At 49.6% G+C, this 16,329-nt stretch overlaps 1 protein-coding gene across 2 annotated transcripts in view; it reads left to right on the forward strand.

Annotated features, from left to right (window-relative positions):
• Window positions 1-16,329, forward strand: part of DOCK2 (dedicator of cytokinesis 2) — a 357,524-nt gene that overhangs the window by 88,518 nt on the left and 252,677 nt on the right. For both annotated transcript variants that reach the window (XM_037057743.1, XM_037057741.1), the window contains exons 23-25: window positions 36-144; window positions 10,441-10,511; window positions 12,171-12,277. In XM_037057743.1, coding sequence (XP_036913638.1) covers window positions 36-144; window positions 10,441-10,511; window positions 12,171-12,277 — 287 coding nt within the window. The remainder of the gene's footprint in view (window positions 1-35; window positions 145-10,440; window positions 10,512-12,170; window positions 12,278-16,329) is intronic.

The following is a 16,329-nucleotide window of genomic DNA, read 5'->3' on the forward strand; positions in this document are numbered from 1 at the left end:
GGCTTGAGATATGACCCAGATGTGTCTTCTTTCAGGCTTTACGAAGGCAAAGAACAGATGGAGTTTGAAGAATCCATGAGGCGGCTCTTTGAATCCATCAACAACCTGATGAAAAGTCAGTATAAAACCACCATCCTGTTGCAGGTTAGTTTACACTCCAAAAATCATCTGCCTTTTCCTGGGTCACTCGGTAATAGCAGCATGGGGAGGTAATGTCTGCTTGGACTTGAACTTGCGGCCCTGCATTCACTGGAGGCCAGAGAAGGGCACGTGGTATGAGGATCCTAAAGGGCAAGGACTCTTTGGGGCAGAAGGGGCCACACTTATGGCTTGTTTCCCGGGAAGGTCGCCATGCCTTTTTTAAAACAGCTCTGAAGCGGTTGCTGCCTGGAAGGACGTAGGTCAAACCCGACCCACGTCTCAGGCCTAGAGTAGTTACAGTGGCAGACTCTGAAAATGGTCCACTTCTTCTCAGCACCCTAAATTCAGGCCCCCCCTTTGAACGGAGAGGCTGTTGCAGGAAGACATCGTAGCTACACGTCTTGAGGGTGGGAGCCAAGGGGCAGAGGGAATAAGAAGGCGGGGACAGAGGAAGAAAGAAAGAAAGCCAAGATCAGCCCACGAGCCTTTACGTGCAGTAGCAAGAAGACCCAAGTCAACAAGAATGTCCTTGGTCAGCTCTATGTCCTTCTGCCGGTCGTTGAACTTCCCGGAGTCTCATTTTTCTCATCTGTAAAACTTCCCATTTCGGGTGAGGGTGAAAAGAACATGGTCTGAAAAAGAGCAAATTACAAAATGCTATGCAAATGTGGAGAACCGATAGGATTGTTATGGTTTTGGCTTACGTCTTTGCACCCACGTCCGTGTTGTCTGGGTGGCTGCGTGGGGATGTGTCCTTTTCCCTGGGATCTGGCCCAGATCGTGTGGGTTCTCTGTGTGGGCTTCTGCCCCAGAGTCATGGAGAGGAGTTGCATCTCTTTCTTAACTTGCTCTTAACTAAAGGGCCAAATTTAGCTTCAGGGATTTATATAAAGTCAATGATGCTTTCTACCCATCTGAAAGGTTGTTGAGGTTATCAGAGAAGAACTTAAAGTCTTACTTAAATATGGAGGAAAACACCATTTGAAGAAGGCTGAGTGCTGCTTGGGGGTGAGAGGAATGGGCCGCTGGGGGGGGAGGGGCCAAGGCCACGTGACACTAGTGCACCCCGTGCGAGGGATCTTCTCAGACACATTCGCCCCTGGAGCAGGAGCTTTGGATTTGGAGCCAGAGGGACCTGCGTGGGAAATTGGGCATCCGCGCCTGGGGGTGTGACGCTGAGCAAACCGTTTCCATTTCCTGGGCCTCTGTTTATCCTTCTATAAAATCGGAAGTCTGATGTCTCGTTTAGAGGATTGAATGAAGTAATGTAAATCATAAGTATAGAGCCCGTGACATAGTTCAGTATGAATAGTTTCTACTCATTTCTCTCTCTCCCTCCTTAACCTTGTAATAAAACAGGAGCTTTGGGGGCGTTTTCCTACAGAGGAACCTGGAAGATTATATCTGTGTTGCCAATCCTGTCACATGAGGCCAGTGTCAGGACATTCAAGATTCAGCGAGATTAAGAAACACAGATTCAAATTTCAGGGAGAGCGAACCCACAAGGCTGGCTCTCCCTTTGTCTTTCTCTACATAACAGGACGGCGAAGTTTTCCCTGGTGAACTACCGCCAGACGACCCGAGTCTTGACTCTGAGCCTCCCCGGGGTGTAACAGGCAGGGGTGCTGTGATGTATTAGCTTTGGGTTGGCCGAAAAGTTCACTTCGTTATTTCCATACGACGGCTCTTTCAAGTAGCGCTTAGGTGTCTTTAACTACATTTGAAACAATTTTGTTAGACTGTATTGTGACAGCTGTCAGTCAGAGTGACTTTTAAAAAAAGCTCATCAAAATTGGTGAAGTTTCGTGTGGCTATTTAAATATAGAAGGTGGAGGAAAAGAAGCAATATTTTGGCATATTATGCTTTATTTCAAGAAAGGTAAAAATGCAGCTGGAACACACAAAAGATATTCGTGCAGTGGATGGAGAAGGTGCTGTGACTGATCAAATATGTCAGAAGTGGTTTGCAAAGTTTCTTGGTCTTATTGATATTTTGGCCAGATAATTCCTTTCTGTGGGGCTGTCCTATGCATTGGAAGATGTTCAGCAGCACCCCTGGCCTCTGCCCACTAGAAGCCAATAGTGGGGGATAGCCGACCTACTCAAAATATCTGAATCAACAAAGTTATTACTAAAAGTGAAAAATGTGTCTTTTATTTTACAAAAAAAAACTAAACAGGCCTTTTGGCCAGCCCAATACATCTGTCAAAAAAATAAGTTTTGATTGAGAGCAAAAATACCAATGATTGACACTCACAGCTCAAACTTTACATTTCTAGCTGCTTGGTGGCTTATGGTGGAAACCCTAGCAGGGGTGTCAAACTCATTTCACCAAGGCCACATCAGCCTCGCAGGTGCCATCAAAGACCCGAGTGTAACTTTAGGACTGTGTAACTGTAACTACTCCTTAACTGGGGACAAGGAGCTCGGTGCCGCTGCCACGTAGAAACAAGGTGCCGGGCCTTGGGTTTGCCACCTGTTAGGGCCTAACTGACGCCTGCCCAGTTCAGAGCAGAGCCGATCGATTCATCTCAGCTTTGTCCATTGTGAGTTCTGGGACCTCAGTAAGTTGCTCCTCGTTGCCAAGGCTCGCCTCCCTTCTGCTAATGGCTTTCAAAGTTCCCCACTTTGTTCAGCATTGTCACGGCAGCGGCTCACCCACAGCTGCGAAGAATTTGAAGCCAGCCATTCAAAGAGGGCAGAGGAGCATTAAAAACACCTTCCACCGATGGAGTACCTACCACACACCCAGCATGAGGCTGGGCTTTCACACGCAGTGTCTTTAATCTGCCAGAGATCAGCCAGGAATCACCGTATTCGGTTTCCATGGGAGGCTCATAAAGTTAAATAATTAATCCCCAGTTATACCTATGCATAGTGGTGGGGCTAGGACTTCAATCCACTCAGGTCTCCTAACCCCAAAGTTAATGTTTTTCTGTAAGCCACAAGAGATGGGTTAAGGCAGGGGGCTCCATGCGTTTTCAGTAAGGGGCCATACGCTAGGATCCCCCCGTGTGGCGGCCCGTAGCCTTGCTGATACAGCAGTTTTTGTCCGTCCACACCAGATGCTTGTGGATGCGATTTAGCTCAAATGTGCCCAAGGGGACTTGGGTGACATCGCGCAGACCCATCAGACCCACTCTCCACTATGTCTGCGATTCCTAATCACGCTGCCTTTGGGTGGTGTGAGTCAAAATGAGCGAATAGCTCGTGCTTTGTGACATGATCCTTGGACCACTGTGACTGCCACTCGTGCTAACGAAGCTGCTAGACTGTCCGGCAGGACAGGGGCTCTCTTTCACAGCTCCGATGTCCGGACCAGTGGCCACCACGTAGTGGGTATCACTCGAGTATCTTTCGACTGAACAAACAAACGAGCGAATACCAGCTTCCACCATTTTATGTTTTAGCATTTTGTATGTGTCAGGCTTTGAGCTAAGAACTTCACACGTATGCTCAGCTCATTTGGTTTTGACAACAACAACCTTATTAGGCAAGTCCTCTCTTATCTTTGCAGACAAGGAAGCCGAGACTGAGAGAGGGCGGAGGAACTTAGCCCCCACATGGAAGTGGCAGGTCTGGGGTTTGAATCCCGGCTGTGTGGGTCCAGAGTCTGAGTTCCGTCGAAGACCCAAGTCCTCTGGCAACGTACCAGGTGGACGAGCAATAAGCAAGGGTGAAGATGGGCAGGTGTTTCCTCCGTGGTCGCTAAGGCGAGCTCATTAAGGATGCTCATTAAGGCTTTCCCCTTTTGTCACTTATCTGGTGTAAAATGTTCAAATGTGCAAACTAAGGGAAGAAATTGCTCCGTTCTAGAGCAGTGGCTGAGTCCCCAGCCAGCGGGGAGATGAGACGTAATCTTTAGTAACAGACATTTTGGTGTCACCTCAGAGCTTCAAGTGATTCTTTCATTTCTTCCCCTTCTCAACCGTATACCCCACACTCAGTGTTCTCATTTGGGAATGATGAAATTTTCTTCTGATGAGGTGGTGGTGGATGTACTGAGAGCTGACGTTTTTATGTTAATCTTTGCATTGGTCCTGTGAAGTGGGTGACTTGACTCCCATCATCCTCCTGACAAGGAAACTAGAGCACGCAGCATTAGCTTCCCTGAGGCCACGCAGGAACAGGTGCGCAGCCGCACTTGAACATGGGCGTTTGAAAACACTGTGTGTTTCTGCTTCCTGCCAAGCCTCGAGCTGGCAAAATGTTGGGGTGCAGAAAGCATGGAGACATGCGGGTTCCAGGACACATCGGTCCCTCTTCCCTTCTCTTTCTCTGAGAGATGGGTGACAAGGCTGAATGTCCTGAGAGAGTGGCATGCCCCCCTCTCGTCATGCTGTGGCGAATTTCCCTGACATTGCTTGTTCGCTTTCCATGACCTTGACCACCCGTCACTTGGCTAAAATAAAAGGGTTGGGAATGGGTGGGATGGGACTTTTGTCTGAGCCCTTGAATGAGGAAGAGGTTGAGTGTCCCCGTGTGACCTGCATCAGCACCAGGGCGTCCATGTCTGCGGCACAGAGACCCAGCGTGCTCTGTCTTCATGGGGGAGAGTCGGGGGTCTGGAAACCCTCCGCAGTCCCCTCTGAGGTGGAGAGACCGCAGCGGTTTGGTTTTTGTCGTTGCTGTTGTTCTTAAACAAGCGTTGTTTGCTAGCAGCCGGGGTTTATCAGTCCTGGTGCACTCCATCGAGAGAGCCATCATCTTCATTGTCCTGCTGTGACTTCTCCATGGGCCGGTGGAGTCACCACCGCGTGGTTTGTTTCTGACTGTCTTGTTGGATGCTCCGTCTGACCTCTGGGGGAGGGGTCCAGGGGTTGGTGATTAATGTCACATCATCAACAAAGTGCAGTATTTGCCATGTGTGATGTGCTCCCACGTATGATGTACACCCATGTTTCTCTGTGCATTATACACAGCATTATTATACCCATTATTATACCCCTGGTATGTGATCGTTATACCTGTGTATAATGCTCATCCTTATTTTTCCCTCATTATGCACAGCTAAATATGGTAACGGCCTGACAAATGTTTGCCTGGTGGCTGTTCTTGCAACTCCCATATTGGTGAGGAGGAGGACCCTTAAGTTGAGGGAGGTCAGAAAAACTGTACCTACCGTCTTTCAAAAGCTATTGTCATGCCCTGACTGGTGTGGCTCAGTGGCCTGGCATTGTCCTGCTCACCAAAAGGTTGTCGGTTCAATTCCCCTTTAGGGCACAGGCCTGGATTGTGGGCCAAGCCCCCAGTTGGGGGCGTGTGGAAGGCAACGAATCAGTGTTTCTCTTACACATGGATGTTTCTGTTACTCTCTTTCTCCCTCCCTCCCTTCCCTTCTTTCTGAAAATCAATGAATAAAATCTTTTTTAAAAAAACTACTGTCAGGGTACATGCCTGGGTTGCAGGCCACTTCCCGGCAGGGGACACACGATACATTGTGTGTCCTCAGCAGAGGCAACCATACATTGATATTTCTCTCCCTCTCTCCTTTCCTTCCCCTCTAAAGATAAATAAATAAAATATTAAAAAAAAAACTACCGTCATAAAGAGAAAAAAGTTGTTTGTATCAGCCCCTCCCCTAAATCTGCCCCTCCCTTACTGAAATTTCCCCACTTACCGAGATGAAAGTCTTCCGTAAAGTGGGCTGGGCAGTAGCAGGGTCACATATGTATCTTCGCTATGTTGCTTATTAGTTTTGTGGCTTCTGACAAATTATTGAACCTCAGCGCCATAGTTTCCTTGTTGGTGAAATGGGGTGACAGTGTCTACTCATAGAGGAGGTGTAAGAGCAAAACAGGACCATGCATGGAAAGTACTGGATATATACAGTGTTTCCAATAACAGGTGCTATTTTAAAGCCCTAAGATTAATAACCCTATTATTACATATGTGTATCCTATTATATAGACACATATTTATTGATTCATACAGAGGCATAAACATATCTTCTGTGTTTGACTTAAATATTACATATAGTATAGGAATGTGTACAATGGAGTGAACGTGATACCACGACAATATTATTTGATGTGGAGGAGTATATACTAATGAGGGTACAAATAATGGCGACCGTAAAGCCGCGCAGTCCCAGGAGGCCAGCAGACCTAGAGTGCTGAGCTGGTTCTAGTTCCCAGGCCTTAGAGACACGCCCAGACGGGGGGCCCCAGTGGGTCCTAGCGATGAGCTGCTCTGCCTCTGCTCAGGTGTGTCAGGGCTGTGTGAAGGGGGGGACTCCAGGCAGGAGCCCTGCAGCCAGGGCTGTGCCATGACAGGGTGGCTGTGACAACAGACTCAGCAAACTTCCTGTGTCGGAGATGAGCTGTCCCCGTGGGAATAGGAAGCCACAGGTCTGCCACTCCTCGGTGAGGCCACCCGGACAGGTGGAAGATTGCACTCTCCGGCTGGGCTGATGACACCCTGAGTCTCCAGGTGACAGCCATTCTGTCTGGTTTCCTTTATGGCCAGCCCTGTGCTGGGGAGCAGTTCTTCTTGTCCCACTCCCTGTCACTGATAGATGACGCATGGGGCTGTAAGGTCAAGGTGGGCTGGGACCTGGTGCGTGCTGCCTGCAGCTTCACTCCCAGCCTGGAAATGACCCGTAGCCCTTGAAAGCCAGTGACTTGCTTTGGACCTCAAGTCCTGGCTTAGCCCAACTCATGAAGGGTTTGTTTCTCTCTTTGTTCTCTCATGTTGGCCTTGAATAGGATGAGTCCATATCAGAGTTTGTCCAGGAGCTAAGGAATGAGGGCATGTGCTTGAGGGGTGACATGAGGAGAGACCCAGCACACACACTTTTGGGGGCCCACTGCCCGCTGGACATTACAGCAGGTGCATGATGTACTTTGTTCCACTTCATCCCCATTACCCCACATGGGGATGCTGAGGTCTGGCCTGAAGAACTGGGCGTGGGCTGGAGCACAGGAGTCGGCCCCGTCCCTGTGGGCCCAGAACTCTGTGTTCATTGGCCTGAGAATGAAGTGCTTGGACCAGCATTTTTCAGGGCATGCGCCTCCATCTCTGGTATCTCCAAGAGCACGCTTAACTGGCAGCCTGTGGGTCAAAGTGCAGCCCGCGGGCATCTGATCCGGCTGGCGCAGCGTTGACCAAGTGAACGAGAAGGACTCGCTCCTCAGACGGAGTGTGCGTGCCGCTCCCCGCAGCACTTCCCTCTGGCCCATTATCCTCACCTCCTTTCACTTCTTTCGTCTCTTGCCCGGCCCCGCAGGCACCTGCCTCAGCTCTCTGCTTGTTCCTGGGAAAAGATGGCCTGACCAGCCAGGTGGACTCTACCTGCCTGGGGGGATGTCACAGTGCATCTTGGCATATCCAAATCCCAAGAAGCTCTGCAATAAGAAAATAAACTCAGTGGTTTATCTTTGCTTAAACCCCAGATTACTTGATCGCAAATGCCTTTCCCCTCACAGGGTACCTGACACCACCCTACGGGACATAGGTGTCCCAATAGGAGCATCGTTTTAGAAACATCAGCTTTTGAATCTCGTTATCCCTTGTCATCTTTATTTGAAAGAAAATAAAATTCCTTGATGCAAAATCCAATAACTGCACAGAAATCTGACACCATACAAATTAAAGTCCTTCCGTGCCATGAAAGCTGTGATGAAGCTGACAGGCCGCAAGAGTCCAATCAGGCTGCGGGAGAAGCAAGAGGACAGTTCAGCAATGTGTCTCCCTGCAAAAAGGGGGACTGTTAGTGATGCATAAAGAACTTCACCAACCAGTGAGACATCACCCGAAAGAAAAAATGGGGCAGGAATATGAGTAAGCAATTTAGTAAATACAGAGCAATAACCATACAGAAGGTGCCTACCTGGAAACCTATGGGTGGCAAATTATATATCGGACTGACAAAATGAAGACTTGTGTACGAGGGTGAGTAAGGTCGCAGGAAAAGGAGCGGAAGGAAATTGATCACCGTTTCTTCCTAAGGTAGTGTGACACTATCCCCTAAAATGTATATGGACCATTATATCTATTTGTACATAGGTATGTACATTTTGAAACACTCATTGCCCTCTGAGCAATCCATCCATCCATTGTGCAGGACTCTTACACGTATACGAGTGTATATGTTCTGTATTTTCTTACCACATGGAGCCCACCGGTGGAGGAGGGCTTACAAAGATGCCGTGTGGCCCTAAGGCATCCGTGTGTGGTGGTTAGAAAGAGCGTGCTCTGTGAAATGACGTCCAAAAATAGCAGGGGTATGTGAGCACCTGGGAAAAGCAAGGGGCAGAACTGTGAAAATTACCCACATGTGTGCAGATGCACACACATGTACACACAAACACATGCACACAGCTGCCCACACACAGACACATGCACATGGAGCCAAAAGGAAACAGGACTCACAGACAACAGTGTGGCGATCGTGGTGGGGAGGGGGTGCCAGGGGGCTAAACGGTGATGGGAAAATACAATTAGACAAAAGAAAGCAGTCCGGAAGGAAACTCACGGCATTGTTGACAGGCGTCATTTCTGGGGAGTAGGGACTGGGGTGGAGACGGAGTTGCAGGGCTCCAGGGACGGTTTTCACCCATGGCTTTAACTCATGTGAACTCGTTTTTACCTCAAACATTTACTGCTGATTTTTGAAATGATGAAGAGGAGAAAAGATGAAGGTATGGAGGCAGCTGCTGCTGGGGTGAGGGGGGCATGTGGCTTCGGGGGTAAGGGGGCCTCTGCAGCCGCCTGCCTGAGCCTGGCGCCTGGCTGCCCCCCTCACTGACTTCGTGACCCTGGGCTGGGTGTGGACTCTGGATGTGCTCAGGTTCCTTACCTGTGAAAAAAGTATTCCCCTTGTAGGGACGAAATACAGTTTTAACTTAAAATAAGAAGCCCAATGAGAGGCAGCAAGCATTTCTTTGGGATTTTTAAAAAACTGCAGTTCTCGAAACACAGATTGAGGCAGAAACCCGAATAATGTCCCGATTACAGAGTGAAGGAAAGGGGTTTTTATGAAGAAAAGGAAGGGGAATAATTCCACACATAGAAGAACAGAATTTCTATTGGAATTAGCAAACCGAGTTAGTCTTCTCCCACACCTGGCTTGTTACTGAGTCTGAGTCCATCATCGTCTGTCCTTGGAGTCCGTCCCTGCACTTTTCCTGTGAGCTTTGCAAACAATTACCAGTGAAATGATTAGGTTTGGCTAGTCTAATGGCTCTCTTGCACATTGCAAACTTTCCTGTGGTTGAAGGTGTAAAAGGCACTGGGCAGTCCTTCCGGAATGGCTGTCCAGGTCTCTGGTGGAACCGCTCTGTCGGTGTCCTTTTCCGCAAAGGTTTAACAAGATCATTTAGGAACTGTGTCCAGTGTGGCTCCTGCCCCACCGGACATTCTCAGAGGCTAGTCATGCAATCTTAATGTTCCCTAAGAAGCCCAACTGTGTGTGGCCAGGAGAAGATTTTCTTTAAGAGAGGAGTTTTCGCTATTTTGACTTTTGTTCTGACTATATAAGAGTGGATTTGTTAGTCACAGAATACTGAGAATATACAGAAAAATAGAAGTTGAATATGCATACTTCCACTAGATGCTTAAACATGATTTCCCAGCCGTGTGACTTCCAACTCGTTCTAAGGGAGTGGCAGCGTCCCCTGCTGCTGAGCAAAGGGCAGCGCCATGGGAAAGGGTGGGTGTGCCTCCCACCTCTGGGCATGTCGGCTAAGGTGCGCAGAGCAAAGGGCAATCTGTCACAACGCCCACCTTCCCTGCCCCAGCTGGTGGGCCAAGGTGCACCCACCAGTGCTCACAAGTTGTTTAGGGAAAGGCTCACGACTCAGTCCAAGCCGTCCTCGCCGCCAACAAAACCATTTTGGCACAGCATCCTCCAGTAATGCCAGAAGTTACCATTTGTTGACTGCCCAAAGTATGCCTGGCTCTCTGCTGGGTGTCTCACTCTGTCATGGGTATTATTTCCTTGATTTCACGGCCAAGGGAAGTGAGACGTCAGAGAGGTTGGTTTTATCCGAAGCCACGTGGCTGCAACCTAGAACCAGGCTTTGCCTGCAGATCTGCCTCACTTCCAAGTCTGTGACCTTTCTGTAACATACATGTATGTAACATACATGTCTTCTTGAAGATAGAGGCAGTGTGACTTGCTGTCGTATGCAGGGTACTTGCTGATGATTTGATCCACATGGAGTCTCGAATCGCTGTGACAGTGCCCAGGATGCAGGGTTGTTCTCCGTGATCTGTGTCTAGTGGCAAAGTGTCCTCCTCACCGGGCAGGGATCCTGCGTGTGCACGTTGCTCATGGTCATTTCACTTCCCCCCTAGGTGGCGGCCTTGAAATACATCCCATCTGTCCTCCATGACGTGGAAACGGTCTTCGATGCGAAGTTACTCAGGTGAGAGCTAATGGTGAACTTTCCTGGGCTCTGTTATCAAGCCAGGGATTCTGAGGGAGAGGAGGGCGCCCGTGGGGAACCCCAGATGGGCCCTCTGCTCAGGGACAGAGAGGACACGTGGCAGGAGCTTCCCACAGGGCCTCCAGTGTGGGCTTGTCACATCCCCATTTTGTTGTGTCAGCCTTGGGTGAGAAAAACCAAGTCTGAAAGAAGTAGCTTTCTTTGATGATACAAATGCTATCGCGTGCAGACAGGTAGGTTGAAAAACTGACAGTTGGTGTAAATGCCTCCGTTTCACCGGGGGTTTCCGTCTTTGCCCCCAAATCCCTTTTGCTTTCCCCTCTGCATCCATTCTTTTCACGAAATGAACATGTTACTTTAATGTGACCAAGCTGTTAGGATGGGGCATCTGAGCCAGATGGGCCCCTTTCTCCCTCCTATATTTGCTTCAGACAACAGAGAATGTTGTCCGAACAGCAGGATGTTCCAAGACAACAGAGTATTTTCAGACTCTCATATGAAAAGCTTAGACAGCATAGAGCTATCTATAATGTTCATATTTTGCATAATGATGGCATATTTATCAAAACTGAGAAATCCACCTTGGTGCCCGTCTGTTCATTGTACTCCATGCTTCACTCGGATCTCAGCAGTTTTTTGTTCTTTTTTTTTTTTTTTTTTTACTGATGGCCCTTTTCTATTCATGTGATGATTTCCTCCATCTTCTTCCCATCTTTCTGGTCTTAAATTAAATCGTATTTTATTCTTGGAGGCGTTGCCTCTGCAAACCACATTCCTTCCGCAGCCCCTGCACCATCGCTCTCCGACCCCACTTCTTACTTATCTTTTCGTCACACGTAGCGCCTTGCGTTGCTGCATTCACATCTGTGCTGTGTGTGACCTCGCTGGAATGTACATTCCAGCCACTGGGACCCAGTCATTTCTCACTGCTTCCCCATTGCTCTGTGTGTTGCCGGTCACAGATCACGTACACGCTTGATCAGTACTGGAAAGAAAGAATGAGCAGAGGAGGCTGATTTGGGGAAGCTCACAGGGGCTATAATTTTATTTCATTGGTACTTTTATTTTCTCTGCATTTGGAAAGAGCTGTCTTCTTTTTCATGTCCCAGATGGGTTGAAATTGACAACATTTTATATATATTTTTTAAATTAAGGACTTTCTTAATTTTAAGACCTATAACACATTACTAAGCATACAAATTAATAAACAAAGTGATGAAGCATTAAAGTGAGAACCTGGTTTTCAACCTGTTTCTTTCACCCCTTTGTTCGTAACTTTGGGGAACTTAGCCTTCTAAACCTTCGTTTTCCCACTTGTAAAATTAGGGTAAGGACTGGACCTGCCTCGCCGAGTTGAGAGGTTTAAATGGCAGGATGGGTGTGACCAGCTAAGCACGTGCCAGGTGCACAGTGAGTGCTCAGGCTCATGGGTGTTGGTTTCACATGTTCATACCCGTTTGAGTGCCGTTAGTGTTCGGCACCAAGACCAACCGCGCGTATTTTTACCGGACACTGACTTGGCAGCTGATGCCTGCGGGGAGTGGGGGCCAAGGAAGCCGGCAGCATGGGAGCGGCTGTCGGTGCCGCGAGGCCGGAGACCCGTCTCACCGCTCTGTCCCCTGCTCTTCCCGCCCTCAGCCAGCTCCTGTATGAGTTCTACACCTGCATCCCCCCCGTGAAGCTCCAGAAGCAGAAAGTCCAGTCTATGAACGAGATAGTCCGCAGCAACCTCTTTAAAAAGCAAGGTGAGTGCCAAGCGTCCTGGCTGGGAGGCTGGGGCCGCAAACCCCGGGCGCTCCTCGCCTGCTCCGCGGGACAGAGCCGCTGTGCGGTCCCCAGCAGTTCTTCCGTAGGCGCGCCCTTAGTCCAGGTAGAGCGGCCGACGGCGTGCACACCAGGGTCTAAACTGATTCAGGTTGCATCGTGGGTCTCTCCTGAGAAGGTGTAACGAGCTGGTGAACTTGGGTGCTCTGCTTTTCCTACTGCATTGTTTCCCCTACAACGTGGGAGGGAGTAGGTGAAGTTCCGTTTGGTAGAAAGAACCTGTAATGGAGCAGTTCTCAAAATTTCCAGAGTGTAAGAGTGGACTGGAGAACTTGTTAAAATGTGATTTCTCTGATGCACCTCCGAGATTCTGACTGAGTAGGAATTAGTTTTTTAAAAATGAAAATGACTTTCCAATAGGCAATACGTTGACGTGGATCAGAATGGCAGAGTGTGAAGGGCACCACACGCGAGAGGTCCCTCCAGACCTGTGTGTGGCCACTTCCCTGGAGGTAGCCAGTGGCTACAGCTCCTTGGATCCACTGCCAGGGGCCAAACAGCGACCTATGGAGCTGCCCCTTTAACCACACCCTGTTTGAACTCTGAAGGTCAAGCGACCGCACGTCACAGGGTGAGAGACACTGGTCCCATGGGCTGTCTGCACTCCTGCAGCTGGTCGGTTGAGGAAAATTCATGTTTAAGTGGACTTGTGCCATTCAAGGATCAACTGTGTGCTGTTATCTACTCACATATCTACTCACATAGTAACATTTCACACAATTGTTCTGCACACTCCTTTTCTCACTTCACGGTATTGTCTGGAGGGCGGGGAATGACCGTGGATTTGAGCAGGAGTTGTGGTCAAGCTTCTGCTCACCCACACTGATCTGGTAACCACTGGTACTGACCAGAACTCCACTGTCAAGGGCCTCCCTGGGTTCGAGGTCGGGGAACTAGATGGCTACGCCTCCTCAAGATATGACTGGATGGGACATAGAAGTCATTAGCCACTGTCCTCCTCATCTCCAGCCCTGCTCAGCATTCCTGACATCACTCACCGCTGTCTGCGAGGGCGCAAAGAGTGGCCCTTGAGGGTGAGCAGTGTTTTCTGTAGCCCGAGATCCACCGTTTCCCACGTTAAATTCCTCTCTGTCCATTCTGGTGGCTGTGATAAAATGAGAAGCTAACTGTGCAAGAACAAAGGGCCTTAGAAAGCAGAGGATCAGTCGTCACCCATCTGGAATTTATGCAGACGGTGAAGCTTGGGTGTTTAGGGAAATTGCCTGGTAATCACAGGAATACTCAGGAACCACTTCTCTGTAAATACTTTTTTCCCAGTGCGTGGTTCACATCATGCATCCACAATTGCTGTCGGAATCCCTGGAGTTAGGGGTGGGCGAAGGGCGCGGGAAGAAGAGGGCTCTTGTGATCTTATATTCATGCCTGTGCTTTCCTGTTTAGACAGGTGTGTGACGACAGATGAATGCAATACAAATATGGTTGGTTTGTGCAAGGTGACTGGTGCATGGCGACCGGAAGCTGATCCTGGTTAAGTCATGTTGCATTTTGTAGAGTACTAACTTTTTAAAAGGGAGCCTTGCATGTTTTTCAACTTCTGACTTCCACATCAGAAAGAACTGCCCTTCCTCTGAAGGCTTTGAAACATTCCTGCCCCTTCCTGCCCTGGCAGGCCCTTCTGGGATATCAGGTGGTGCCACTGTAGAGATGAATTGAGTCCCGTCCTAGGGACGCAATAAGGACGACTCTGGCCACACGCGGTGCTGCACAGACATCAGAGAGCAGGGGCACTTGGTTCCCTTTCGTTGTTCAGAGCTCTGCCATGGTCAGGGGCCCTGCGTAGCATCTCGGCCAGATGGAGGGTGAGCACCGTCCTGGACGGGACACCTGGTGTCAGTTCCAGCCTGGTGGCATTCGGAGCAACTCCTTCACCAGAGCCACCTCTCCTGGGCTGAGTGGTGGCCCCCGAGGGTTAGCATAATCACAGGGCAAGCTGGACAGCTGCTGCTCCATGGTCCTGCTGTGTCTCTGAGTTCCAGACTCGGTAAAAACCCTCTGATTTATAGTAACAGACAGAAGGCCAGCCTCGTGTTGTACATAGTTACAAAAGAAATGCAAAACCCTTACCTTTAACATGTGCAGATACCAGACGTAGGTGAACAGAGAGCCAGCCCTCTGGGGACCCATTTTAAAGAGGAGGCAGTGTATAATTAGTCTCTCCATCGTTGGCTTCGGCGTGAAGGCAGCATGCCCTGTGCATAGCGTAAGGTGAGTCCTCTCCCTGTGTTTGTTTGCTAAGTGAACCCTCCCCCCAAAAAATAACCCCCAAGGGAAGCTTCAGCTCATCTCCCTTCTTAAGTGCTCGGGTTCCAAATGAACACGATCGGAATTCATGCGTGCTTCCTGGGTGTCTCTGGCACTTGGGTGGGTGCTGTCTTTATACCCTCCAGTAAGGCGAGTTTGATTCCCGGGCCAAGTCTGAGCTGTAGTGCAGCTGAGGGACTGTAATGCCGTCCCTCATGTTCTCCCTGGGAAGTGTCCTCAGCCTCAGGGACGTGATTTGCTTTGAGCCTGTGCTGATTTAACTGCCAGATGTGCAGATTGCCTGGGGTACCGTCGGGGACATCAGCTTGTATGCACAGCCTTGGCATCAAGTAGAGGGCCAGAAGGCTTTTGGGCCCTTTCTGAGATGCTGGCCAACTATCCTACCCCCTCTTCAAGAGGACCCTGTGGAGAAGGGGAGGAGGTTTACTGGTTGGGGGCACTTCATTCCTGGGTCTCTATGTGCCTGGGTTGGATTCCTGATTTAGCCCCTACGAGCTGTGTGGGGATGGGCCACTTACTTAACCTCTCTGATGCTCAGTGAGCTCATTTGTAAATGGGAAAAACAATAACAGTGCCTGTCTTAGACGGTTGTTGTGTGAGCTAATGAGGCAGACAGTGCATTTAACGTGCTTATCACGGCTCACGGCCTCATTCCCGACGGTCACTGGTGTAACTGGGGCTGTGGCTGTCCTTCCTGCCACCCCTTTTGTTTCCTCACGTCTTCCCTGCAGTAAGGGGGTCCCTTCGTGCTGGATAGTTGCATGGAACCCTAAGCCAAGCTTCCTTGTATCCCTGGGAGCTATAAAGGGTCCGAGAGACAGGGGACTTGTTGAATAAAAAGACCTGGTCTGTTCCCATTCTGGCTTTCAGTGGTTTCTCCCATTTTTATTTCCCGTCCATGGAGTATTTTCCAGAAGGCCCATGCTACTACGTTTGTCTGGAAAACGCAGTGTAGGTCCGGGAAGGATGCTTATAGTTTCTCACTTTATTGTTTGCCTTGCTGCAGCCTCGGTGTGGTTACAGACTGGGGGGCACCTTGGGGCTGTCACGCGCCCCACTTTTTCTCTTCCCGGAGGCAGTTGGCCCCGACGTTTACTTGGCCTGTGATCTTGAGTAAATTACTCAATCCTTGTAAATTTCAGCTTCCTCACCTGTAAAGTAAGAAGCACCACAGCGTGGGTCTCACCGGGGTCTGGTTCAGACTCAGTGACACCTTGTGGCTTGTCAGTCTGGGGTATAAGGGAGTCGGGCGTCCCTAGCAGCCAAGGACCCTCAGGAGCGGCCGGCCCTGGGTTGTGACTTCAGGGCCTGTGAGGCGGAACCGGGAAATCTGCAGACTGATTTGCTGTCTTCTCCAACCCAAGCCCAGACGCGCCTGGTGGCGAGGGAAGGAGAACGGAGGAGTAGATAGGCCCCGAGGAGTCTCTGAGGGGCGTCTGCGAGGGAACCACACCTTCTGGTCCCTTGGAACAGACTTGTCCCCATGAGAACCTAATCTCTAAGCAATGTGTCTTTTAGTCTGATGCTAATCAGACGCGCCATCTGGTTCAGTGTAAACTGCTTTAGGATCCACATTGCTCGCTTTTTCTCAACTTTCAAAACAAACAGGGAGAAGGAGAGAGAGAGGGAGGGGGGAGAGAGACGGGGAGAGACAGAGACCGAGGCCTGACAGAGATTTGGAAAGTCTTCT

Source organism: Sturnira hondurensis, unplaced genomic scaffold (genome assembly GCF_014824575.4).
Source record: "Sturnira hondurensis isolate 20B ecotype Veracruz unplaced genomic scaffold, ASM1482457v3 Scaffold0009733, whole genome shotgun sequence".
NCBI lineage: Eukaryota > Metazoa > Chordata > Mammalia > Chiroptera > Phyllostomidae > Sturnira > Sturnira hondurensis.